At 45.1% G+C, this 26,228-nt stretch overlaps 2 protein-coding genes across 2 annotated transcripts; both read right to left on the bottom strand.

Annotated features, from left to right (window-relative positions):
* On the bottom strand, positions 1–17,656 carry atr (ATR checkpoint kinase). The gene is made up of 48 exons (XM_040198788.2): positions 17,386–17,656; positions 17,131–17,222; positions 16,487–16,639; positions 15,482–16,389; positions 15,259–15,401; positions 14,907–15,077; positions 14,610–14,773; positions 14,280–14,432; positions 13,927–14,125; positions 13,547–13,803; positions 13,213–13,409; positions 12,884–12,984; positions 12,568–12,739; positions 12,307–12,462; positions 11,963–12,157; positions 11,557–11,652; positions 11,367–11,456; positions 10,992–11,087; positions 10,663–10,793; positions 10,384–10,527; positions 10,038–10,131; positions 9,781–9,906; positions 9,438–9,644; positions 9,218–9,331; positions 8,904–9,019; positions 8,655–8,775; positions 8,375–8,512; positions 8,130–8,301; positions 7,629–7,795; positions 6,945–7,109; positions 6,418–6,509; positions 6,158–6,249; positions 5,866–6,043; positions 5,599–5,784; positions 5,070–5,229; positions 4,705–4,884; positions 4,301–4,443; positions 4,080–4,177; positions 3,621–3,850; positions 3,247–3,381; positions 2,805–3,005; positions 2,535–2,678; positions 1,788–1,938; positions 1,531–1,687; positions 1,152–1,305; positions 833–984; positions 538–643; positions 1–428 (listed from the first exon to the last, which is right to left on the bottom strand). Exons 1-48 carry the CDS (start codon positions 17,436–17,438, stop codon positions 255–257), a joined length of 7,824 nt encoding a protein of 2,607 aa, XP_040054722.2. The 5' UTR covers positions 17,439–17,656; the 3' UTR covers positions 1–254.
* Positions 17,657–18,465: 809 nt separating this feature from the next.
* pls1 (plastin 1 (I isoform)) lies at positions 18,466–25,465 on the bottom strand. The gene is made up of 17 exons (XM_040199617.2): positions 25,123–25,465; positions 24,359–24,566; positions 23,916–24,007; positions 22,906–23,066; positions 22,689–22,818; positions 22,436–22,568; positions 22,264–22,345; positions 21,609–21,771; positions 21,388–21,530; positions 21,206–21,301; positions 20,838–21,033; positions 20,410–20,488; positions 19,770–19,884; positions 19,555–19,688; positions 19,342–19,468; positions 19,114–19,247; positions 18,466–19,011 (listed from the first exon to the last, which is right to left on the bottom strand). The coding sequence occupies exons 3-17, from the start codon at positions 23,983–23,985 to the stop codon at positions 18,873–18,875; spliced, it is 1,902 nt and encodes a 633-aa protein (XP_040055551.1). The 5' UTR covers positions 23,986–24,007; positions 24,359–24,566; positions 25,123–25,465; the 3' UTR covers positions 18,466–18,872.
* Between the last annotated feature and the right edge of the window lie 763 nt (positions 25,466–26,228).

Raw genomic sequence — 26,228 nt, 5'->3', positions numbered from 1 at the left:
AAATCTGCAAAAACATTTTTATTGCAAGAGATTGTACAGAAATGTAACAAATATATTTGGTCTCCAGAAAACCGGACTTCCCAATGATGAAAGTACAAAAACAAACAAACGGAACGATGAAGAGCTCGTCACCAAACGGTAGTGAATTATTTTGTTTCTTCATAACATAATGTATGTGCAAGTATTTGATAACAGGAAAGCTTCTTTACATACATTTAGTAAACTTAGGTGCGTTCTACAGGTAAAGGTGTGTTCTACAGGTAGGGCCCCCAGCCCAGATACATCTGACAGAGCAGTTTGTCGTCTGTTGCTTCCTGTATGAGGTAGTGGACGTGTCCCTCTATGGACAGAGGTAGACCCAGCACTTTGTTCCTGCTCTTTATGACTCCCTGCAGACGCTGGTCGATGTCACACACGAGGGTTTTCGCCTGGAAGAGAAAGAAGAGGTAAAGACATATTTGTATTTGACATGCACACTGGTCTTAATGCACGTACAAAAAGTTCACTAAACAAAATCCACCTCCAAAATTCACACACCTTTTCATTGACGATCTCTCCCGTCTCATTGGCCTGAGCTTTTGAAAGTCCTTTGGCTTGTTTGCTCCACTCCACCAGGGGGTCATGAAGGAAGGTCTTCAGCACACTTAGAAAGAAAATTAAAAAAGCAATATTTCAATTTGGAACAGAGAGTATTTTAGAAATCAATTGATTTTCAAACAGTCTGTATGTATGGTACACGTACACTAACCCCTTTACTTAAAAAAACGTGAATTATGCACTTCATTGAAACAAGGTTTTAAAGAACATTTGATGATCATATTTTCTTGTGTACCTCATGAGCGGTTCCCTTTGGTCCCGCATTAGTCTCAAGGTGACCTCACAGGCCTGCCTGAAGAGGCCCTCGATGCCCATGGGGCCCATAGCGTGGACCATGTTCTGGGTCAGACGGAAGGGAACCACTTCTGGCACATCGAAGGTCTCCCCCTAGTGGAGAGGAAAATATGCGCCTCAGGGAAAAGAGGCAAAAGGCAACAGAACAAATTTCTACTGACAGATTTATTCATATATAATAACAATAGCAAACCAATCTGTTTATGATGTATGTACATTTTTAATATCCAAAGACAATTTAAGACGAAAAAAACCCAAACCTTGTTAAACAGGCAGTTGAAGTCGACATGAACACATTCCCCAGTGAAAGAGTCAAAGAGGATGTTTTCCCCGTGGCGATCGCCCAGACCCAGGATGTAGCCCACCATGGACATCACGGCAGTGGAGCGGCAGTACGCGGAGCGACTGCTGTACCTGTAAACACAATGAGAATGAGTGAGATTACTCAGGAAGATCTCATCTCCCAATTTACCCACAACTTAAAAATCGATCAACTCCTCTCCCCCTCCCTAAAACTATTCAAGAAGCTCTACATTTGAAAATCCAGAATGGTAAAATTGAAAAATAAGAATAGATTATTATTATTATTATTGGACCTGCTTTCTGAAAAAGTGGTATAGGGTGGAGGTAGGGTCGTACCATGATGTAGGGTCGGGGAAGGTCCGGAGGAACCACTCGTGGAATATAGGAAGGTGTCGAACGCAAAGCACCTCCTTGTGGATTCGTAGCTTCTCCTCAAAGGGGGCCGTCTTCGGAAGAATAAGCTTCCGGAGCTCTTTACCTGATAAGTAGATGCCTACGGCGCACAGAAAAAGGACGGCCAAATCAAATGTCACTACATTCAACAAACTGAATGTCGGTTTGTTGTTACTTTCAGGTTTCGTGTGGGCGTATACCTCTCTCTTTATACAGCTTGGTGAGTATGTGTCGAAGTCCAGCGGTGTTGTTGACCCATTCGATGATGCCGCACTCCTCATTGAGAGGAATCACAGCGTAGGTGCGGATGTGCAGCTCCCTCCGCCGTGACTCAGCATCTTTACGTAGGCACTGACACAGAGACACTGAGTCATTAGGTGCAATCGAATACCTGCTCCAAAATTCTATGTGGATTTTTATCATTTCAGTTTCTGGTCATACTGTGAAGGAGAAGCGGCGACTGAACTCAAAACCACAAATTGTAGCAAAACATATAAATCACACAACTTAATTAACTTAATTGACGTACAATTGACTTTACTGAATTTAGAATACTCATAAATTATGTCGAAGGGAAATTAGAATAATGCCAATAATGAAATGTTCCAAACGTCAGAAAATAAGATTAATTTACTGTATTATTTGTGTAAAAATAATGTATATTTAAAGTAAGCATGCAGGGAATTACGTGTCTATATACATTTAGAGATATGATTTTTTCCTTTTTTATATCCTTAGTTGATCATAGAAACTTACTATGCATTCATGAACTTGTTTATCTATACAATGTATATCAATACATTTTAGTCCCTGTTCAGAGTTAAGAATCTCTTTACATTAGACGATACAATAGTGAAAGGTTGTTACTAATTGGTGCTACCTCCATCTGGGGACAGATGATCAATACTTCTCCATAATATCAACATAAGTAAACAAATAGCTCATACCTTGTTTATGAGGCAGTTGAACTCCATGAGTCTGCAGTCCTTCCTCAGGTCATCTTTAGGTTTACACATCATGGTGTAGCTCCGCCCATCTGAACCCTTCAGGCTTATCTTCTTAGGCTTCTGTAAGGAGGCCAAGATCTCCACCTTCACACAAACAAAACACACACAGTTTAGAGTTATGATGCGTCAACAGTTTAAGATGATTTCCGTGATAATAAAATAGCAATGACATCTACTAAAACATCTATGACATCAGTCTCTTTCTCGTACATTGTCATCAAACCCGCTCAGGTAGGCCCAGTGTCCGGGGAAAGCGTCGTGCTGCGTGTTTGCCCCGCCGGTAGACGGCAGCGTTGGGATGAGGACCGACTGCAGTGGGATCAGGATCTGGCTGAAGGTCGGCTCCTCCACCAGACGTTTTAGCTGCTTGAAGTGAACACTCATGCTGAGGGTGCTGCTGCTTCCATCCACCTGAGCGACACATTCACATCAGTCAGTGTTGGTCCATATCATACCTCATATAAAACAGTGAAACATGGTATGAAAGTAATATAATGATATTAAGCCGTACGATAATAAAACCTATTTCATTTTGAGGTAAAAAAATAATGTTTTTAAGATTAAGAATTTACAAACTATATGTTAGCCAACCTTCAAGGCTAAAACGGCTTAATGTTGATGTACTTGTATGTGTGTGTGTGTGTGTGTGTACCGGCTTGTTGCAGAGCTCCAGCAGCTTGTCGGTCAACCTGTTGGCATCTCCAATGAATTTCTCCAGAGACTGTTTAAGACTAATTGCTTTCTTAAGGATCTGATTACAACGGTTCATACGCATCGGATAGGAAGACTGAAAGAAAAAAAAACAGCCAGGAGTGAATGTGAAGTAATTAGTTTACAGTGAAGCAATTAGTAGACTTGCAAATGTATTATTTAAATCATTCAATCAAATCAAACAAGAATGGGGGATTTTATCATTTTTGCAATGGGAACTGATTTGTTTAACGACTAAAACTATAAAACGATTATAGATTATTCAACTTCCTCATTCAAAACAACACACACACACACACACACACACACACCTACCTTGGAGACAGCGGCCATTAGCCACATGGCCTGTTGTGGGTACGCCAGGAAGACTTTGGCCACGATTTTCATGAGGACGTTGAAGACCTCGTCGCTGGAATGGCAGACCCTGGAGATGAGCTGGGAGAAGGCGGTCAGGAACTGGTACGGCGCCAAGTTGGCACAGTGCTCGCTCATCACCGTGTTGATTTTTCCCAGCTCCTGTCGCATCGGTCTATCTGCTCGCCCCGCTGTGTCGGAGGGATGTGTGGACAGCGTTTGTCTCAGCTCACCATAGAACAACATAGCGGCATAAGCTGCGAGCGGGACACTGGTAGTATCTCACTGCCCTGTGTGTGTGTGTATATATAATATACACATATATATATATATATATATATATATATATATATATATATATATATATATATATATATATATATATATATGTAAGCCTTACAGTTACTATCGCCCACCCACCTTTCTCACACTCACACACTTTGGCTCCAAAATCCAGCCAGAGAGACAGCATGCGAGGCATGGCCTGGTAGATGTACTGGTTTCCAAACTGCAAGGCTCTGGGAGGGGGAAAAACCCCAAATAAACGCATGGTAAAGAAACTAATCCGTATATGGCGGAATATAAAGACACTTTGATCATGGACGGAAAGGCTGGGCATCACAAGTCAGAACATTACTTACTTTCCAAAGTATGTTACGATATATCGGATGAGGTTCCCCTGTTTCTCCAGCTTGTTATCAGTCACCATTGGCATCACTTTGTCGTAATACTTGGCCAGGTAGAAGTTTCCATCCTCCCACTCAGGCAGAAGGTTGGTAACATCCTAAGAAACATCACAAGCTCACTTTGAAGGACGGCTGCAACCGACAATCTACTCTTTCTGTATGGCGGCAAATCACTGTCAAAATTCGACAGTGATTTGCCGCCATACATCTGACAAATATTTTCTTATAATAATAACCATTCAGTCGGTCATAGAAAATTCACTATGTTGTCAAGATACTTAAGGACGTTCTCTTAACTGTCAAAAATTACATTGTAGCATCTGCTGTATTGCCTCCGTGAAACTCGGCCGTACTGTTACCTTGTACGCCTTCATGATGGCGTTGGACTCAAAGTTGGCCGTCTCCTCCATGAAGCGTCCCACCAGCAGCATGGCCTTGCTCTTGGTCTGCAGGCTGCGAGGCTCTGTGAGCGGCTGGTCGTGGGGGAAACACTGGGCCACGCCCTTCTGCAGGACGATGAGGGCCTCGTGCACGTCGCCCTGACGACACACCAACATTTCATTGGTGTCGTTTGTTTTGTGTGTGTGAGTGTAAATTGTTTATGACTATCATGCATTCATTTGATCAAAACAACTGAATTGTAAATAGGAAAGCAAATGTGATACAATTAATAAGTGTTAGCTGTAAAGCAGGTGCGAAACATTGTGAAAAGGGTTGCTTATACCTTGGACCAAAGCCACTTGGCCTTCTCGGTCACCAGCTCGGCCAGGTGTGTGTGCTCTGCGTTCAGTAGTGCATTGAAGGCAGTCTGGTGGTGTCCTGCCTTTCTGGCCACACGGGCGCTTTGCAGCCAGCACTCGCCGACCAGCGCTTTGCTCTTTTGCCTGCAGAGAACACAAAAAGCATGATTTGTGATCTGGCATTGACACGGGATTTCTTCCTTCCGGTTTGCATCTTAGTCCGAGAGTTTAGCGTAGATGCTACAATACCATTAGTTACATCAAAACTGGAAAGTTTTAGTTAAAGAAAAGCAGTACCGAAAGGTTATCCCGATAGAAAATATGTTTTTGCTCTCCTCCCAATTCGCCTCGACTACAGTTTGATTGACGAATGGCTCATCCCAAATCACCTTTTCCAGGGGGCGTCTTCTCAAATGGTTTAGTGTGAACAAACCATCTGGCATAATGCTCATGCAGCCTAAATGCTTGAGGGTGAATAGTGACAGCTTTACACAAATACTTCGACATCCTTACTGTGGTCCCAGGCTGAGCAGGGAACGGCGGAGGGCCAGGACCGGTTCCTTGGCCCTGAAGGAATTTTGGGTCATCTCCAGGCGATCGGACCAATGAGGAGGCAGGTGAGTGGGGCCGGGGGTGGAGCATTCCCTCTGTTTCTGCAGCTCAGTAAAACTGTGTTCCAACTCGCTGAGCATGTGGAGCCTAACCGGATTCACAAGTTATTGATACGGATACTTGCATGCAAAGCGTGGCCATTGCAGGAAAACACTGGCACACACGGACCTGACGATGTACTCGTATCCTCTCTGGTAGGTGCCACACTCATAACTGGCTGCAGACAGAGGGACAATCTGTTCCTTCCTCACCAGCTTCAGCCTGTCATAGAAAGTCTCGGCATCCTGCTTCTTAGCGGACAGCAGTAACTGGCCAAGTCGCACCCCCCAGGTATTGGACTGGGGGTCTGGGGACACAATGGCAGAGCAAAACAGTCATTGACTTCTATGTTTCACTAAATATCTCAATACACAGTTCAATATGATACAGGTTTTCGAGGATCATTAGTGGGTTTTATTACCTGAACTCAAATACTCTTCGAGCAGGTCCCATTTTCCGAGCTTCCAGGCGGCCTCCACTCTGTAGGTGTTCAGCTCCGACTTCCACTGATGCCTTAATATGGGGCACAAAGCTATATTCAGTGGATCTTTACTTGCATACGTGTACATGTTATCCAAGTAAAGAATACAATCATCCATTAGTTAAGACATCATCCAGACCGTTTCCACCTAGAGTCATACTTCAATTCAAATTAAACTTCTTTTTTAATGTGTGTCTCACTTGCTGGCCAGTACTCCATTGACCTGAGTGATGACAGTTGACAGTTGTCCCAGGCCGAGCATAGAGGTCATCACCCCGTGATAGTGACCGATCTATTCACAAAAAGGACGATGAGGAAATAATTATAGGAATATACAACAGCGTAAAAAAAAAATAATAATTATCTTTTACCTTAAAAATATACAGAGGCCACTTCCCTTTATGCTGTTTTTTAATATACTATAGCTCTTAACCATACACTACTGCCGCTTGCTATTTTAAACTGAGAACTGAAAATTATTGTAATTTGGCCACATTTTATACGGCAAATTTTTAACGAATCAATTAAATATGACCTGGAGGACCAAGGGGTCGACTAATTTAACCAAATCTACAGGGTGCAGTGTAGACAATTTGCTAGTTAAGACATAGACTGTACTGCAGCAGAGACATCTTAGTGGATTGTTACACCACAAAAGAAAAGTGAAGACCGAAAAGCAGAAACAAGGAAATGAAACATGGTACTGTGTGTGTGTGTGTGTGTGTACCTGGTCCGACTCCAGCTGAATGGCCCGGTCATAGCAGGCGGTTGCGTCTCGCAGCAGGCCGATGCTCTCATGCTCCAGTATCTGCTCACGTAGCGACGGCTCCTCCCTCCTCAATGCGTTGACCCCCCTCACTCCATCGGGCTCATGCATGGCGGCATAGAGAGTCTGCGACGACAGCCATTTGTACCAAATATTTCAGAGCTACAACTTCCACTTCACAGGGACCGACTCAACATGATTGTTTATCGACTTCTAGCAGCACGTTGTCATATGATTTTTAGGAATTTATTGTTCTGCAAACTTCTGTTGTTCTTTTGTCGTTAATGGGGTGTTAAAGTGTATCATCATCATCTATAAAGATGTGTAATAGCTCAACATGTGTTCCTCTACACTCTTAAACAGGATTTTTTTCTAGTGTTAGACATGATAGACATAAACTGTTAGACTGCACTTAATCAGTTACTTTAGGTACAAACACTTAAACTCATGACGTTGGATAATGGATTTCAGATTCCTGTCCACAACACATTGTAGGATCGTAAAACAAAAGATTTTGTTTTGCCGATTTTTGCTGAAATATTCTTTCAAATATTCAACACTCTTCTAAATAGCCAGTTGCATGCCACCAGTATAAAAGCAGAGGAAATGAGCACACAGTTGATCAGAGAAATACATTAAACTGACCTGCAAGAAGGTGAGATGGTCCTGGATGTCCTCTTTGTTTTCTAAGATGTATGCTTCAAAGTGCATGAGGGCGCGAGTGAACGCGTTGGATCGCAGAGAAGCCTTGGCCAGGACGTCCTGTGGAATACCCTTGAGGAAGGCCACCACCCGCTGGTAGTCGCCGCTCTCTGCAATAAAACCTCTTTAGCTTCATAATTCCTGAGTTAGTTAATCATACGGGTCAGCGAACCAAAGAGCAATGTTTGTGATTACATTCAGTTCAGTGAAACTAAGGGATAAATATTACTGCACTAATCATAAACTATAATTATCCTGTAAATAATGATCTGTTCTGTTGTCACTGACCTCAGCAACACACATGATTTAACCTAAAGCCCAAAGTACAAACCTGCAAACAAATGTGGTCAATAACTTTAAGTTCTTTTCCTGGAACTGATGTGTGTTTTATCGCCGTGGTTACAAACCCAGACGCCAGAGATTTATGCCCTGGGTGTGACTCACCGCTGTGTTTGGGTTTGGAGTAGAGGAAGTGGCGGCTACACTGTGTGAGGTGAGAAAACATGCTGAAGACGGTTTGAGTGCTGAGCTGTGACAGGCTGGAGGCCGTCTCCTGACCGGGCCCGCCTCCTCGACCGTCCTCCGCTGTCAGCACGGCCAGCATCTCCTCCGTTACCTGGAGGGAGGCGTTCAATTAATGCCAAAATAAAACAAACCCCAAAACCCTGGATCAGAAACACAGTTCTCACCTCCTGTTGCTCTGCAGGTGTGCAGCCCAGCAGCATGTAGAGCAGAATATGAGGCAGCAGGTAGATTGTGACCTTGTAGTCGTGTTTGATGATGAAGCTGCAGCAGGTGAACACTTTGCTGGCCAGCTCGTGTCTCACCTAAAACACATCAAACGTGTTTTGGTCTCAAGCTTGTTGCCTGTATTCAGTCAAATTCCTTGTATCCTTATATTTTGGTAATAAATGTTCAGATTCCAGAATTGTAAGGGGTGTCTGTTCAGCTTAAGATAAACTAGCAAACCTTGCTGATGAGGTATCCGGCCCAGGTGGCTGACCAATCAGAGAATTTGCTGCCTCTCTTGCTTAAGTACACCGGCTTCTTCAGCTTGGACCAGTTTACCTCCTTTTGACTGCTCTTATACCTGAAGATACGGGTAAGAAGAAGCACAAAAAAGAAATAATTCAACCCCTGAATCACTTGTGAGATAACTAAACCACAGGATCAGAACGTGTGTGTGCTACAAGTCCACGTGTGTATAAACATGAGTACCTGCTGTTGAGGTGTGGTTCCAATATTTCTTGAATCTGCTCTGGGAATCTTCTCCACAGCCGGCGCCCTGCTGTGTCTAATCGACCCTCACGACACTCAAAGATGGACAGCAGCTCCTACAGGACATTGACACAAAGACATTTTACAGACAAGACATTACATCCAATTGAAGCAGCCTCTGTTTGTTTATCAACTTCACGCGGATATATTCCCGAGGGACCCGAGGATTTGCAGATTTACAGGAGATCTCGTTTTTTTTTCGTACCGACAGAAAATCACCTTCACATTAAAGTGCAAATTGAGTGTTTGCGTACCTGGATTGCATAGGCAGAAGAGTCCTGTGCTCTCACATCATCAGCGTAAGCCAGGAACGTTCTGGTCAGTTCATTAAGCAGGTCGTAGGCAAAGTTGGGATCATCGACTCCACTCTGCAGAAAAAAGTACTGTCGCTAAATGCCGACTTCCACTTAAGTATGTTAAAGCATATTGCCACAGTTATAAGCTGTGTAACCTCGGTATTTATTTTATACTTACCACAAAGGTGTTGCGGTCGCCATGCGTTTGAGTGTGTGACAGATCCAGACGTCCAGGATCTACGGCCCCCAGCTCCCCGAGACACTCCCCGCAGAGAAGCCTGGCCTCCGGGGACGAGTCCTGGCAGCCCTTCAGCAGCACCGACACCAAGCTGGAGATGACCGGCTCCACCGCTTCACTCGCACAGACCTGACGCAGCAGCCACTTCTGCAATCCACAGCATTGACAAAATACACTGAAAAAATACTGTTCTATAGTATTTTATAAGTAATAAAAAAGTTGGACTCTTTCAGAGGTATTAATCTAACAATCTGTGTGTGTTTCTGTGTGTTTGTTTGTGTACCTGCTTGCTGTGCATCATGTTCCTGAGGCTGGTCAGCGCATGAACCCTGACGTCAACGTTTTCGTGTTGCACCGCCCTCATGGAGAGCTGCAGCGCCGCAGCCAAGTCGCTGCTGCTGGCTGTCAGCTGGATGGAGTCACACACACATTAACAAACATTAAGAGGATATTTTCATCTTTAACCACAGATGTTTCGATAAATACACTCGCTGCCGTCTGCATTCACTTCGTCACGATCATCCCCTTGTCCGTACTGACCTTCTTGTAGTTCTGCAGAACCGTGTGGATGTCTTTCAGCTCTGGGTGGTCTGGCAGAAAGTAAATCTCATGAAGGTAGTCGTTGACTTCCTCCCTGGGAGGAAATAAGACCAAACTAGATCACTAACATCATAAGTCTGTCTAAACCTTTTTGGGGCCTTTATTTCCAGTGAGTGTAGGAATAAGCCCCGCCCACTTAGTTTATGAGTTTGTAAAACCTTTTTTTACATGTGAATTGAAGCAGGAATGAGATGAAATTTAGTTTGTTTTTTCACTTCGAAAGGTTCTTATGTGCAACCTTTGGCACACGACCAGTTTGGTCATTATTTGTTCATATGTGTGTTACCTGTTTTCCAGTATTAGGAAGCGGATGATGGCAGCAGTTTCTTTGGGCTGCAGCGGGATGAGAGGCAGGAGGGCAACAATAACATGACTCAGTAGAGGTCCCAGGTGGGCCGTCTCCACGCTCCTCACAAAACAATCCCACGTCCTGTCCACAAGAAGAACCAGGTATTTACACACAAAAAAATATCTCAGATATCTCAAGCAACTCAATAACGGAACACGATTGTACAGATAGGCAATTTCCTTGGGACTTAAACAACATGTGGGTTTGTGTACTGACTGGCAGCAGAGCAGAGGGAAGTCCTCTCTGTATCGGAGACCCGTGCGGAGCGTCGTCATCATCTTTACCCGCACCGAGCTGATGTGTTTGGAGCCCATGAGTCTCATTAGAGCCATCACACTGGTCAGAGCCTACGCACAAACACAGGGGGACGTTGTCTTTTCACACAATGCAGGATGAGCAGAAGCACAGTGGACAAACAACAGTGTTTACAGACTAATGCGGTGAGCGATATTGACCTCAATTGACAGCTCTGATGACACTCCTACTTAAACACTATGTTTTCAAATAAAATATATCAAAGTAGTGGCCAGTCGAGCATCACGCACCAACTTTTTGCGGTCCTTCTCTCCCGCGCCGGAGCTGAGCAGCTGCATGTTGAAGAAGGCAAGAATTCCCAGCAGCTTCGGCTGCAGGTAGTCCGCCTGTCACACAACAACCAGAGGAAAGAATCCCATTAGGCAAGAGATTGATTACTAAATACGTAATATATGTCATAATATACAGTAAAAACAACAAAAGTATATACGTATGTACAATCATTTACCAAAATTCTGTTTAAAAATCATGTGCAAGTAAAGGTTACAGGAGTGTTTGAAATGAAGAATAAAAAATAGTTTGTTTTAAAAGCTTTTGGTCTGTTATAATTCCACAACATGTGTATTACTATTGCTTTGCTAACAGCACATTAAAGTGACCCGTACCATTCGTTCTGGAGAGGTGATGTCTCGGGGACCCTGGTACGGGTCATCATTGGTTGCAAAGGACGCCAGGATAGCGAGCCCATTAAACACCTACATAGAAACGCACAAAAACACATGTAAACAGGAGCCAGTTTCAAACCACTAAAGTGAATTAATTCATGTGCATGAGCATTCATGTGTGTGTGTGGACCTGTTGGTAGTGCTCTCCCAAGCGCAGCAGCAGCTCGTTGTGAAGACCCTGGAAGTCCTGCCTGAGCAGAGAGCCCAGTTCGATCTCTGTCTCACTCTGAGGGAATATCAGGAAAAACAATGCAATGGTAATCAAATTGTTTAAGATGAAAAACAAAATTATTCATTTCTTTATTGGCAAACATATTTTAGCCACCATTCACAGAAAAACGGCAAGGATGAGAAGGAGAACGGTGGGAGAGTTGTGTAGGTAGGATTGAAAACATTGACTGTACATAAATATATAGATAACTACCAAATCTGTGTAACAATCCCTTTAATATACATTTGTTAGTAGTTTTCTTTTGTACCCGTGGGTCGACTCGTTACATGATCACAATGCAAGAAGAAGGTAGGACAGAATTTACCTGCAGGTAGTGGAAGGCCCTCTCTAGCTCTTCCTTAGTGCAGGAACACACCAGGTGGCTAAAGATGTATTTGAAGTTGTTGATCAGGATCTCTCTCCTGTTTGCCTTCAGCTCATTGGCCAGGGTGCGGATGAGGGCGGAGCCTGTCGAGCTCGCTTTCGCTGCCAGGTAGGGCAAGAGCACCTGCAGGGTCCTCTGCATAGACAAGTATCATGCATAAAAACATACACGCTCAGAAACACACATGTACATATACATAATATAGTCTCAATGTACTATCGCAACATACGGTAGAATGCAGAAAATGTGGGCTTCTGTGTAGTTAAAGCACGTGTATGACATACAGTGAGGAAGCGGTGGAGGTCTGGGAAATCAAAAGCGTGTGCGATCTGAGCCAGGATGTCCAGAGCAAGCTCTCTCTGATTGGCCGATTCTTTGCCCTGATCCGGCGTGCCTCGCAGGGCCGACCCGTGACGAGAATGCAGCGACTCCACCAGGAACTAAGCGCACGGGAGAAGGAAAGAACAAATTAAAGCTGGCGCGCACTGCTCGTAGCATCGGCCTCCAGCTTCACATTTATTCAAGCGACATTAAAGATTTCATACCTGGCAAATTGGGTTCTTGTACTGACTGAAGAGGGTTTGCAGTTTAAGACCTTTGGCGGTGGCCAGAGCTCGGATCTGAGCGTAAGCAGCTACGGACACCGGGGACGACTTGGACAGCAGACAGTGGAGCAGCCGCAGCAGAGAGAACGACACCAGACTTCCCTGAGACGCTCTGACGGGAGACGAGAGAGATGAACAACTTTCACCAAAGCAAGTCTTTTTTTCTATCAATTTTTTGTGGGAATTTTGAATATCTTTGCGAACCAAACTTTCCGTGACAACAAAAGATGGAAGACAATAGTTGAAAATACCGTACCTGCCGATCTCCCCGGTGGTGAGGATCAGAGTGTTGCGCAGGTCGTCGTCCCTTTTGAGTTTAGCGCTGTTGAACGCCTCTTTAAGACGGGTGACCAGGAGCTTAGACGGCAAGAAACACACATCATTTTCAGAATGAAAAAAAGAAAAAAAGGTAATTATACAAATCATCTACAAAAGGCCAGTTTGAAAAACACGAGAATGATTTTAAGGTGGCATATTAAACATTCATTTGCAATATTCATAATATATTAACAATCAATATTTTGTGCTCCTTCGTTTGTTTTTAGGATGTTTAGACATTTGAGCCTTGAAGCTGGAACTGCTCACCTCGCTCAGAGAGCCGTGCTCGGAGTTCCTGGTGGTCTCCGACAGCAGGAAACGCACCGATTGGCTGAAGCGCGTTCTGACCACTGCGTCCGAGTCTTCCATGAGACCAATGAGAGCACAGAGAACCGCCTGAGAGTCGCCGTCGTCACCCACCAGTTTCACATGCTGGCAGAGATGAGGCAGAGCTTCTAGGAACGCTAAGAAAGGGAGATAAATGAGATAATACCGGATGAGATAATATCACAGCAATTTGTTCCAAAGATAAGTAATGCTGAATCTTTTAGACTTTCTGTATTTGTAAAAGCTCAGTATTGAATACCACATCACACAATACCTTGTTTACCGCTGCTCGGAGCTTGCTGCTCAAGCAGCGGCAGGAAGGGTCTGACAACAGTCGCCCTGAGGGAAGGAAAAGTCTTCCCAGAATGCTCCGCTGCAAGGCTGAGCCGGTGGCAGAGGATCTCAGGAGTGCGAGCGGACACTGTGTGGCTGGCGCTGAGCTGGGAGACCTCCGATTGGATGCAGCTCAGCTGACCGACTATCCTGGCAAGCTCCTTCTTCACCCGCTCCGAGCCGTCCTCCATCCTGGGACTGCAAACGGTAGGAATGCACAGCGTGAACATCACGGGGAACCAAATAACAACGGAATGCCAAAACAATTCCACTTAAGCAAACATTGTTTTGCCGATCGTTGGTACTTGTAAGTGTGCGTACAGCAGGGAAGTGGCGATGAGGTTGTGGTGCGAGTTTCCAAGGTGGTGAAGCAGAAGAGGGAAGGCCTTGACCGCCGCCGCTCTCACCGCCTCGTCTTGGCACAGCAACGTCTTGGAGAACACGCACACGCGCCACGTCTCGCACACGCCGCGGCGCTGAAGGGCCAGCAGCGACACGCACTCGGCCCGGAACTCCGGCGCTGGAAAGACGCAAATAAGTCCGACGTCACTTCAAATTGTCAGAGCGGAAACGGCCTGGTAAAATCATAGCAATTAACAAAGAGTCGTCAACATGTTCAGCAATCTCACAAATCCCCTGTTGCTGAGATGTTTTATGCAGAATAAAACCCTCACAGTAACAGAAGCCGAGTCTTTTAGCCAAGGCGGGCAGCCAGGCGGGGAATCCTGAACCCTTGAAGGCTGAGACGGACTTGCTCTCACACACCCACGGAAGAGACAGCAGAGCACACACACGCCGCTGGAGCCCGTCCTCGCCGTCGCTGTTTACTACACAAACACATGCACACACAAAACAACACACGCACAGATGAAAACAGATGCCGGACAAATAACCCTGTGCTTTGTACTGTCATTCGTAGAGGATGATGGTAAAAATAAGATTCTTTGGAGGTGACGAGCAATAGTAGAGAAACGACGTACGAGCGAGAGGATTTATACGCTTACTGTTCAGGTAGAGGATGGAGTCCAGGACTCTAACTGTGGTCCCTAAAGCAGAGTGAAAGTAGCCGCGGTTTGAGTCGGGAACAGGACCTCCTTCTAAAACTGACTGGCAGCTCTTCAGCGCCCTTCCCAAAGTCTCAGTGGGCACCCAGAGAAGAGGAGACGGTCTGTCAACAACGAGATAGAGAAGCAACAAAAACACCCGATAGTTATTACCCAAGTTACATAGTAATGTATTGGATATATAAGACATTATATATAGAACTTCAGTGACAGCGGCCATAAATGCCCGTGAGGTACCTGGTGGGAGAGGAGCACCGAGCTGCCAGGTGGAGGACGAGGGCCAGACCCTCCAGAGCACACAGAGTCCGTTGGGTTTCCGGGCCGTCGGAGTTCAAAAAAGTCAGCAGTTCCTCCAGACGAGTGTTCGCCACAGCCCAAACCTCGCTGCCAACGCGCATGTCCACCTCGCTTAAGACACCGAGAAACAAGATCAATTATTAAGGGGTGATGTCTGAATTGATCTACTGTCAACGAAAACAAATACTTGAATGAAAGAAAGGAAGAAAGTAACTGTTCAGTACAGTAGTTTAAACACATATTCGTAACAGTGAAAGGAGAAATGAACAGCTGTGAATGTTTATGAACTTACTCAGCTGCTGTTTTTGTTGTTTTGCTGACCGACTTGGTGGCAGAGTTGCAGGGTCTCTTTGCAGCGGTCTCTCCATCTCCAGACTTCTGCATCACCACAGCGGTCTCAGCCCTCAGTGCGGCTTGAAGAAACCCCTCGGCGCACTGTGAAGCACGAGCGGCACGGATACATGTAATGGGGGCGATAAGACAACGAGAGAGAGAGACAATGAACAGAATCTTACTTCAGCCTGAGCTTCTGTTCCAACGGTGCGTGCCAGCGTCCTGCAGACCTCTGTGACTCGCTGCCTCCTTAACAAGGCGGCGCTTTCATAAACCGTGGCCACCGACAGCAAGAAGCTGAACAGCAGGCAGAGGGATTCGGTGACCTCAGAGCCCAATTTGACGTCGGAGCCTCCGAGGGCGCAGACGCACTCGAACATCTGCGAGAGGTGGACGGGCTCAAAGTGAGAGACACCGGACGACTGGAACACGCAGCGGGTCAGGCGCAGCAGCTCTCCGTCGTACGGCTGTTTCTCATCCACGTTCGCGTCCGTAGTGCGCGCGTAAGCGTGCGTTCCCAGCAGGTGAAGGTAGGCTGCGAAGAACTCGTGGCCCTGCGTCTCGGGGAAGCCTCCCAGCTCCACGAGTCTGCTCAGCATCGCCATGGAGCGCTTCCTCAACCTGCTGTTGCCATTGGCCAGGAAGGAGCACGCCGTCTCCCAGGCCGCGCTGACGTCCCGACGGGAGACGACTCCCCGCAGCGCGTCGGTGACGACGCCGATTGTCACGGCGCTCAGCGACTCCAGGTCGGCCGGCGAGGAGAGGACGAGCGGAGACGGGGTGAGGTACGAGGAGGCGCAGCGGCGGGAGATAATGAAACGCTCGAGAGGCGCGGGCCACCGGGTCGATGGTCGGATGTCCAAAGTGTGTCCACTTCCTGCCAGCGTGGTAACATGGGTGTGCAGGATGCCGCTGAGGTCCCGGCCCAAATGAATCAGCTCCTGAACGAGGAGGCTGAAGATGAACGAGGCCCTGGCTCTCAGAGTGTGAAGCAAAGAGCACAGCACAGCGGCGACCCGCCCGTGGACGACGTCACAGTCCGGAGCGGCCGCCACGCGAAGCAAACGGACAGCGACCCACTTACTGAAGTCTAGATCCAGGGAGAAAGGAGGGGACATACATACGCATAAATAATACATACGGAAAACGGTTTCGACATGTGCAAATGTTTGGAGAGCATCGCGTACCAGCACAGCTCTGCGTGGCGTCCGGGTACTGGGCGGGCTGGCAGGCAGGGTTGGCGAACATCAGCGACGAGGATTTGATTATATGTTGCACAAAGTCCAGCAGCATCACACAGGCCGGCTCCGAACTGGACTTCTTATTCAGCCCTAGAGCGACTGGAGGAACACAGATGGATGAAAAAAAACTGGTTCACAACCTGGGAAACAAGAAGGTCCTCCGACCCGACACACCATCAATCTGAGTGAGATGGTGACCAGGAGCCAGGAGCTCATACTGACGCTACAGTAATGGAACTTTTGTTGTGTGAAATGCTGCATTTTATTTTGTTTCCTCTTTCATTGCCAAATATAGAGGCCGGCTTCTCGGAGAGAGCACAGGCCAAAAAAAAAAAAAAACACACACAACAGACAAACAAACCAAACAGCTCTGATTGGTCGGGATTAGGATACAAAACAACTTTGGTAACTAAAAAGAAATTATAAAGTCGCATATATACTAAGTGGTAACAGCATACAACTGAGTTATGACCCAATTTGAAAAGTCCTAGAAGCAGTAACATGCAACACAAAGACAATAACACCCGCATTAATGAGTGTCAGGTGTGTTTCCATCACTGTGCGTGGGGGACACTTCTCCAAAGACTCACCAGCATCCACATCCGTCAGGATCCTGTCGATGAACTGACAGAGGATCTGTCGCGGTTTCTGCACCGCCTGGTCGTACTCAGCCGCGCAGGCGCTGCGGACACCGACACAAGCGATGCGTTATGAAGTTATAAAGTGGAGCTTTGTGTCCCTAAAACACAACATCAACGGCACCACGTGGCCTCGCAACTCGGTTCCATCGCAGGTCTTAGCGACGTGCTTGTAGCCGGTTAGCTTAGCTCACTCCTGTCACTCACCTCGCTAGCTCCTGGAGAGCCGGTATCATCGCAGACATCTCCAGTCCTTCCATTGTTACAGTCGCTCGGTGTGTTGCTGCCTAAACAATGTTGTATAAATGCGGCGAGGTGACGCTGCTGCCGTTACGTGAGCTGTGCATCCTGTCAGGTGTTTCGAAAACTTTCGCTCCAAAAACGGGTCGTGTGTTTTGGTACGGAAGCCGTCGGGGGTCAATTCCTCCGCATTTGCTCTCCAAGTGCAAAACTGCTTCCCTTGTAGAGTGAATAGAATATGTAAACATACAGGCGTTGAAGATACACAGAACCTTTACTTATGGAGAGGAAACGGTATTCACTACAGAACGGTCATATTCAGGTAATATTCTCTCATTGATAGCGATTGCTTATTTATTTATTTTATTTTAACAATAATAATAATAGTGCATTTCATTTGAATATCGCTTTTCCAAATGCTCAAAGTCACTTTGCAGAAAACTTTCTGCAGCAGATGTGAAGTGATGGGCGGATATGTTTTTTAGGTGGAAAAAGGCAGCTCTAGTGATTTGTTTGACGCGGTGCTCGAAGGAGAGGTTGCTGTCAAAGATGACTCTGAGGTTGCAGGATGTGTTGTGAGGGGGACAGAGTAGAGTTGTGTGTTTGTTTTGGTGAGAGAATTTGGACCAATGAGGATCATGTCGGATTTATCACAGTTGAGTTTGAGAAAATTGATTTGTACCCATAATTTAATGTCAGTGAGGCAGTCAACTTTTTGTTGCAGTTGGTAAATCCAGTGTAGTGAACATATATCGAAGAAGGCGGAAAAAATCAAGTAAAGTACATTAACTCAAAATAGTACACTTTACATCACCATATAGGCCATTTTTTGCTCACGATGTGTTTGTTTGTTCTGCAGATATACTGATCCAGACAACAAAGAGGAGTGATTTGTGCCCTTTAGAACATAATTCCCTTTTCACTATCCAATATATCCAACGCTCCCCTTCATGTTGTCCTAAAAGGTAGCTCAGTGTCTCTTAATCCACAGGAGTATAATGATGTCCTTCTTTATTTAAGCAGACACAACAAACACAAGGTTGTCCATTAAATTTAATAGATTATCTTTAATAATTAAATAGCAATATTCAATGCACAACATTTACAGGTACACAGTGTGTATATGATTCCACTTTTTGCTTCTGCAGTATCTCCTTTTCTTTTCGCATAGCAGTAAACGAAATAATTCAACATCAAATATGTTACAGAAAGAAGTATTCAGAGCTTGTTCTATAAGATTACAGACAACAAACAAATGCAAATGCTGATGAACAATTATTTCCAACTTTAGGTAAGCTCGTTGTTCGCAAAGAGAAACTGAGAATAACACAGCGTCTTGCTCTGATCACAGAAAGGTTAGATGAGAAAATCATGTGGGGAAAGGAAAAGAAAAAGACCACAGAAATAAAATGTGTGCGGGTTGTTGGTCTCTAGGTGGCGCGGCCCCGTCTGTTTCAGCGCCTGGCCTTTTTCAAACCGTGGCCCATGAGGGAGGCAAACAGCGTCATCACCATCTTGGGGTTCACTTTCACCAAATCCTCCGGCTGCGCGTAAACACGGGCACCGATCTTGCGGGCCAGTGAGATCGCGTACCTGGGGGATAAAACAGAAAGAGGGATGAGACGATGATCTAGTGACAAATACAAAGGTGCAGGGATGGGGCCCCAAAAAACGGTTAAGATTTTGTCTCTTTACTTTGCGTTGTTCAGTTTATCGGCTTCCTTCAGCACTCCCCTCTGTGCCCTCTTCACCATGTCCCACTTGACGGTACCGGGGGCGATGGCGTCAATCAGGTCAATCACCGGCAGACTGGTGCTGATCAGTTTGTCCTGCAGGAACATGGAAACGTTTTCAAATGCAAATGCGTTTCACTCACATACACCGTGTATTCACACACAGAAAGACACACACACACACACACACCTTGAAGCTGCTAATCTGTGTGTCCTTCCGTTTTTGGCTCAAGGTTTTGTTGACCCAGTCAAGGATGACCTGATCTTCGACTTTCTCGCCGCCTTGACCCTGATCGGACAGAACCGACACGGTGTACCTGGAGGGTGACAAGCAGGGTACTCAATCTGGTACAAAGAGACCATCGTCCAGCCAAACTACCGCATTTGCTGCATGTGCACGTACCTCCTCATCAGCTGCCAGACCAGCGCCAGGGTGTGCATTCGGCTCCCCTCGTTCAGGTTTTCCCCTCCGATGCCGACGAGAGAGAAGTGAGCTACGTCCCTGCCCAGCTTCACTGCATAATTGCAGTTCTCCAGCTGAGACGCAAGAGGAAATACAATATTACTTTCCTTTTATTTTACCGTTAAGATGTTTTTCTATTTCTTTAATGCGGATACCTTCTTCATATTGGCCCCCAGAACAGGATACGGTGGGTTGTTGACTTTCTTCCAGTCCACAGGCACATTGACCTTCTCATAAAGCTGCATGATGATCAAACCATCACACAGGTCCCTTAAGTCAATACACAAAGGACAGTGAGGTATATATGGTATCTCTTCTGCAGCAGTTAGCTTTTTAGTTAGCAAATAAAAAATCAATCATTGAATTAAATAGATGAGAAGAAATGTAAGACAACAATTTATGACATATGTAAATTGATAATCAGGCTGGGAAAATGTGTGTGTGCAGAAAGTAATGCATTAATATTTCAGTTAATATTTCATAACCTTTGAGCAAGGTACCAGTCTGCTACCATAAAACTTTTTACTGTGCTAATAACAATAATACGACATTTTATTTAAATGGAAACTTAAAAGTGCCTAAGAGCAAATAAAATAATTAACATACTCAGAGTTTAAAAGCACCAGAGAATATGTTAGTAAAATAAATACAAGGTAACTTAAGTAAAGGCCGATTTGTAAATGTTAGTTGTTCTCTGTTTCCTAGAGGCCCAATGACAAATACCCTGCTGGCCCACCTACAGTCATTTCTGGTTTTACTGGGGAAGCCCATATGAATGTGTAACTGTTAACATACCAGTACAGGTGGTTGACATGTGGAGAGACGCCCAGAGAGTTCATCCAGTTTCTAAATGTTTTCTCTTCATTGGTTTCAGCTGGAAAGACATGAAGACATTAATGACGTCCACAGTTACTGTCACCTTGTAAGAATGTTATAAGTTCAGCTGTAGCTTATGCAAGATATGTATGGTTTATGGCTGCCATATCTAACAATGAAATATTAACTTATGAGGAATTTTTATTGGGTTCATGGCCTGTGGGTATTTCTTTACAGTATTCTGCACATGCACATGCATATACGTGCATATTGTTTGCAACTTGGCATGAGTGTGCACCGTGTTTTATGACTGAATTTTAGATTAGGGTTAATTAAAAAGCAATAAGCCGCCACAAAACCGTGGTACGATGCAGCGTGATAGTAATAAAACAAAGTTGGTTTCTCACGCTCTATGGTTCCTATGCTGCTGCCGCCATTGATCTGCTTCAGAGCACCATGATGCATGTTGTACAGGTTGGCCACAAAAGCCATGTTGAGTTTGCTGTTCCCAGATGTGACGTCATGAGGAGACACAAACTGTCTACAGTCCAGGCGGGCCGCCTGCTGCAGCATCAGCTCGGCCCTTTGGTCCAAATCCCGCACCTTCACATAAAACAGACAGAGGTGCATGACGGTCCGTACAACATTATCCTCGAATCCAATTGGATTGTAGCTGTGTTTCATGTAACTTACATCTGTAGTAAAATAGAACATAAATATTTTACATGTTCCAATTATCAGCTTTTCTTGGTGATTATAAAACAAAGTGACTCACACTAAGGCCGCTCATGTCGATCTTTACTCTCAATTTGTGTTCTTGCTTTTCTTGGAGAGCGATCTGTTCCAGCAGGTGGAAGTATGCTCGCGAGTCCTACAACGGAACAGTACAGCAAGGGGTTACGCACCTTTCTTCCTGTAAATGTGTGTGTGTATCTGTGCACGTATTCTGAAGAGGACCTTAATATCTTCGCTGAAGTTGCTGATGGTGTTCGTCCCTGCGTTGCGTAGATGGCGGTTGACCCAGCGGAGCAGCAGCTCCTCAGGGGAGAGAGACATCAGCTCGTCCATATTCTCCTCATCCGTCAGAAGGCCAATCAGACCTGAAAACACACATGCAATTAGTGTTATTGTTTTTTTTTTGTGATATACTACGTGTGCTTTCGTGCGCGTGAACTGACCTTCGTTCTTCATTTCTATATCGGCAAAGAGGCCGACCTTGATAACCTGCCAGAGCAGGCCAAGGACCAGATGGGGTTTCCCAGCCATCAGATCATGGGCGTCGATACTCACCACCGTGCAACCGATGGCCGAAGCTGAGTTCAGAGCCAAAACCAGATTCTCCTACAAATAAATTGTATCAACGTTTTCGTTTTCAAGTCACCAGAAATGGTGTTGACAACTCAGCAAAACAAAAGGCTCTGGCCCAAACCCTTCAAATAATAACTAACTTATTACACATCATCAAGTTATAAAAAAAGGTAAATATGTGACTGTTCTTTTCCACGGAGAACAGATATAATAAAGAAAATATAAGAAGTTAATATATTACAAGATGGGATTCCACATTGCAACATTGCTGAAAGACCCGTCTATTATCTCGATACATTGTCTTCTTCTCTTCTTCTTCTGGAGCCGTCACTGCTTGACAGTAAGTAGTCAACAAATTCTGGTAATTGTCACCCTTGTACAGAAGATGTTTTTTTTTACACCGAACTAAGCTTACTGGATTCAATGAGAAAGGTTACTAACTATTGAGCTTGTCAATAAACTCTCCGGAAGAACACAAAGCACAACACAGCCCTTAGTATCAAGCGTTATAGAGTTACTACTCACCGTCATTGTGAAAGTGGCAAGTTTCTTAGTGTTGATGACTCTTTCGTCAATCGTGTCAGGCTGAGAATGGTTGATCATTTTGCTGACGGAGAACAAGGCGTGTGAGTGAGGAAGCAACTTGCCTCAATTCATTTCAGATGTGCGTAATCTCAGATTTGTCCTTTTGTGTTACCATAAGAGGATGCCATCGCGCACAGAGGTGAAGAGACTTTCGTCGTCGGGGTTCATGGGCAGCAGGTGTTGGCAGTCCTTGTCTTTTGCCAGGGCTTTGTTGATCCAGTTGACAAATGCCACCTTCTCCTCATCTACACACACATGATATGTTCACAGTGAGCGTCATTTGAGATCACGATGAGGAAGAGCAACGTAAAGCAAGATGCACACGCACACAACCAACCACACACACAACGCATACTCTCTCACACCAGAGTAGGAGTGCTGCGTTCCCTCGCTGGAGTTTCCTGATGTTCCTCCGAAAGAACGGATCCCATCTCTCCTCTTGACACTTTTCCTAAAGGTCTCACTGAGCTCCTTGCTTTTAAGTTCTTGAAAGATCTGAACACGGACAGGCGGCGTTACTCCACGCAAGATGTCTGACGAATAAGTTCAATTTCTTTGCTCACAAACCGCATTTAAACTTACAGAAACAAATTCCTCAAAGCTGATCTTCTCGTCCTTGTTGGTGTCTCCAGCGATGAAGATCTCGACAATCTCTCGCACTTTGTAGCCCGGTATGCTGAAGCTCGCCTCTCTGAACAGCTCCTGCAGCTCAAAGTCGCTCACGAAGCCGCTGTTATCAACATCTGAACACAAATAGATACAGAGAAGAACGCACACACAAGTGTATGTAATAAGACAATTTGCTGTACAAATATTCATCTTAAAATCATGAGCATAATATTTATTTAGAAATAAAACACACATATAATAAAGGCAAGGACAAATAATGGACAGGTAATACTTTAATAAGTTTCCTAATAGTTTAGTTCATTAAGCGTTTAAAGTGAAAGTAATTAAAGGAAGGATATATTTATTAAATATATTAAATATTTGTGCATTGAACGTTGTTCATATCAAATTGCACGGTTGCCTTCAGCTAACTGTTGTCCACTGAACAGGGTTTTTGGCTGGTGATTCCCCAAAATGAGACAAACTCCAGTTTTTATATCTGCATCAACATGCTTGGTAAAGAACAACAACTGATTTCACAGCAGCTTGCACACAAAATTGGAATTAATTAATTAAATTATTTCAACTGAGGACTACATTTCTTTTGAGGACTTGACTTGACTATACAGTTACATGTCAGGTCATGAAAACAGTTTAAATCTGTGTAACCGTCATGACTTGTTTTATCTGTTGTGCCTTTAAACTTAAAACCATAAAGGAATGTGATATTCCTTTTCCTGGCTCTCACTATTATCAGCATTTTTTGGCAATCATGTAGTCACGATAATACTGATAAAATCTGGCCACGCCTCATTATTACATCTGCAAATGCTTTAAAAACAAAGTACAAATACCGATCAAACTAAGCAATAAAATCTTGCATAAGAGTCATGTTTTATTGTCAGCTGTAAATGTCCTACAACCAGTATTCCTTTCAACATAATCGTTGGGTCAAGTCAAGTGTGCATGAGTATGAAACTGACCAATTTTATTGAAGGCGTCCCTCAGATCGTCCAGGTCATCTCTGGAAATCTGTGTGATGTGATTCTCCATAGTTGCTTTTCCTTTATTTTACCTGAAACACACACACACACACACACACACACACACACACACATACAGTTCTGGATCACACCCCAAGAAGGACCAAAAGAAGGAGCTTTTTGATTTTGCCTAGAACTAACTAGAAATAGAACTAACAAAAGCTGTGTTTAACTATAGAGGTGGAATAAACATAGAAGAATTAGTCAGGTTGTTTTCTTGAATCGTTCCCAGCGAAGCCTCTCACCGACATTCCTCTTTACGACTTTCACCCACACAAGCAAGATTTATGGTTTTTCATAAACCCACGAAGGTAGTAGCAGGCTACCGTGAAGTATAATGGTATAAGTATGAGACAGAGTAACCCCAAGACAGAGACAAGTACCTTCATAAGAGTTTCCTGTTAGTAATCCTGTCTTCTGGTTGAAGGTCCCGCTGAACTGGCCGCAGTCGGGGTCGAGTCCTGCAGAGCTCTGCGGGGCTTCGGGCAGAGCGGAAGCTGGATCCCGGAGAGGTTCGAGAGCGTATTATCTCTCCTAGGAGGAGCCACTGAGGAGAGGCACGGCGGAATGGACCTTTGGCCTCTCTGGACCCTGTGACAGGCGTGGACAGTTAACAGTTAACACCTCAGCTGTGTCAGCATATTAACATTTTCACCTGTTTGTCTCCTCCGGGAAAATCAGGTTGCATTTAAACTATTCAACTGCAATGAGCCTAGAAAGCATGAAAAGGGTAACACGAGAACGTGTTTGTTTCGCAGCAGGAACAGAGGGTAAAAAAGATACCAAACACAGTAAATAAAAACACAGGCAAGGTATATTTTTACAATATGTTTGCCACATACACGCACTTTCTTGCACTTAGATAAACTCCATTCGTTGAATACAGCCGCATATTCTTTGAGATTACAGTCAAACATGTTTAAAACTTGAGGTCTCAGTTTGCCTGCATATCTTGCCACGCAAAGCCTTGTAACCTGAAGCCCACGGACACACTGCAGATTAAGCTGCACAACAACACAGCAACACTGCCACTTGTCTCTCTTCGTCCTGAATAAAAAACAGCAGATCAGACATTGTTAATGTTGTTGCTCTGTATTGTAGAAAAGTGCCACTGTAATGTAAGGAACCGTGGCAGTAAGGAGCTTACATTGAGTCCGGGACACGCTGCGGGGCTTAGAGTCCAGTCCAAGGCAGAAACTCAGCTTGCTGCACGGTTTGGGGCCCCTCTCTTTTACTCCGCTCTGCCACTTTGCCTCCCTTCCTTTTCTCCTTGTTCGCACCTGTCAACCTCTCCTGTCACTTCCTCCTCCACTGGAAGAAGCACACACAGTCCCAAGAGCAGCCGAAACCGAGACACGAGACGGTGGATCGGGCAAACGCGCTGAAGACATGTCTGCACCCATTCACCACGAACCGTTACAGTCTATGTTTTTGCCTCTAAATCCGCAGAGACTCCATCTTTCTATCTCCCCCTCAGGCCTCTCTTCCTCAGACATTTGATCAGGCCGATTCCACGGGGCGACTCAGAGGTGCGCTCCGGTTACCCGCTCATCACCAATGCAGTCGTTGATGCAGCAGCAACAGCTTTAGCTGGTGGAGTCAAAAATGTAACTGCCGGCCTTAAGAGTTCCTCTTAAGCTCCCTGCATTATTGACTGGGACCTGGTCACACACACAGGAGGGAGAATGGGCTGAAAACCACACAAGCGTGCATGCACACAATAATGCTGCACATATTTCTTCTCTAGCACCGATCGTAGAGATAGTAAATGTGAATTCCATTTTGGAGTTTATAGCGTAAAGGATTGCTGGCATAGACGCATCATCTGGTCGGTTGACCCTATCTCGCTGCCCCCCCCTTTCTGTCTCCTAGCGCCCACACACACACACACACACACACACACACACACACTCCTGAGACCTGTGTCCCACTGCTAGTTTCCCTACACTATCTCTTCCTGAGCCTCTGCAATCCTCAGTGTGCCACAGACTCTTCTGTTTGTATCTCTACAACCTTGCATGCTTGGAGTCTTATTATGTCTTATTAAGCCTAAGTGTGCCGCCATCTAGCTTCCCCTCTCCCACCGTCGAGCTGTAGATTATTTATCTACCTCGATAAAGAATGTACTGTCTTGTGTCATTTACTGTCATTTAGCTGTCATGCGAAGCCTCCACCACACAGAGGCAGTGCTGATGAAGTAAAGCTCAACCGGTTCCTCTTTAAAGACTCGTACAGGCTAGATGGTCATCCTGC

The sequence above is a fragment of the Gasterosteus aculeatus genome, chromosome 15 (assembly GCF_964276395.1).
Source record: "Gasterosteus aculeatus chromosome 15, fGasAcu3.hap1.1, whole genome shotgun sequence".
NCBI lineage: Eukaryota > Metazoa > Chordata > Actinopteri > Perciformes > Gasterosteidae > Gasterosteus > Gasterosteus aculeatus.
This window is presented reverse-complemented; position numbering and strand designations above follow the sequence as displayed.

Coding starts and splice junctions, on each gene's coding strand:
- pls1 (XM_040199617.2), bottom strand. CDS start 23,985: ATGGAGAATCACATCACACAGATTTCCAGAGATGACCTGGACGATCTG. Junction 19,248..19,341: donor CACAGATTAGCAGCTTCAAG/GTGTGTGTGTGT, acceptor ATGTTCCTGCAG/GACAAACTGATCAGCACCAG. Junction 19,012..19,113: donor GATAAACTGAACAACGCAAA/GTAAAGAGACAA, acceptor TTTATCCCCCAG/GTACGCGATCTCACTGGCCC.
- atr (XM_040198788.2), bottom strand. CDS start 17,438: ATGGAAGGACTGGAGATGTCTGCGATGATACCGGCTCTCCAGGAGCTA. Junction 13,410..13,546: donor TCCGAGCAGCGGTAAACAAG/GTATTGTGTGAT, acceptor TCCCTTTCTTAG/CGTTCCTAGAAGCTCTGCCT. Junction 9,645..9,780: donor ACATGATGCACAGCAAGCAG/GTACACAAACAA, acceptor TGTGGATTGCAG/AAGTGGCTGCTGCGTCAGGT.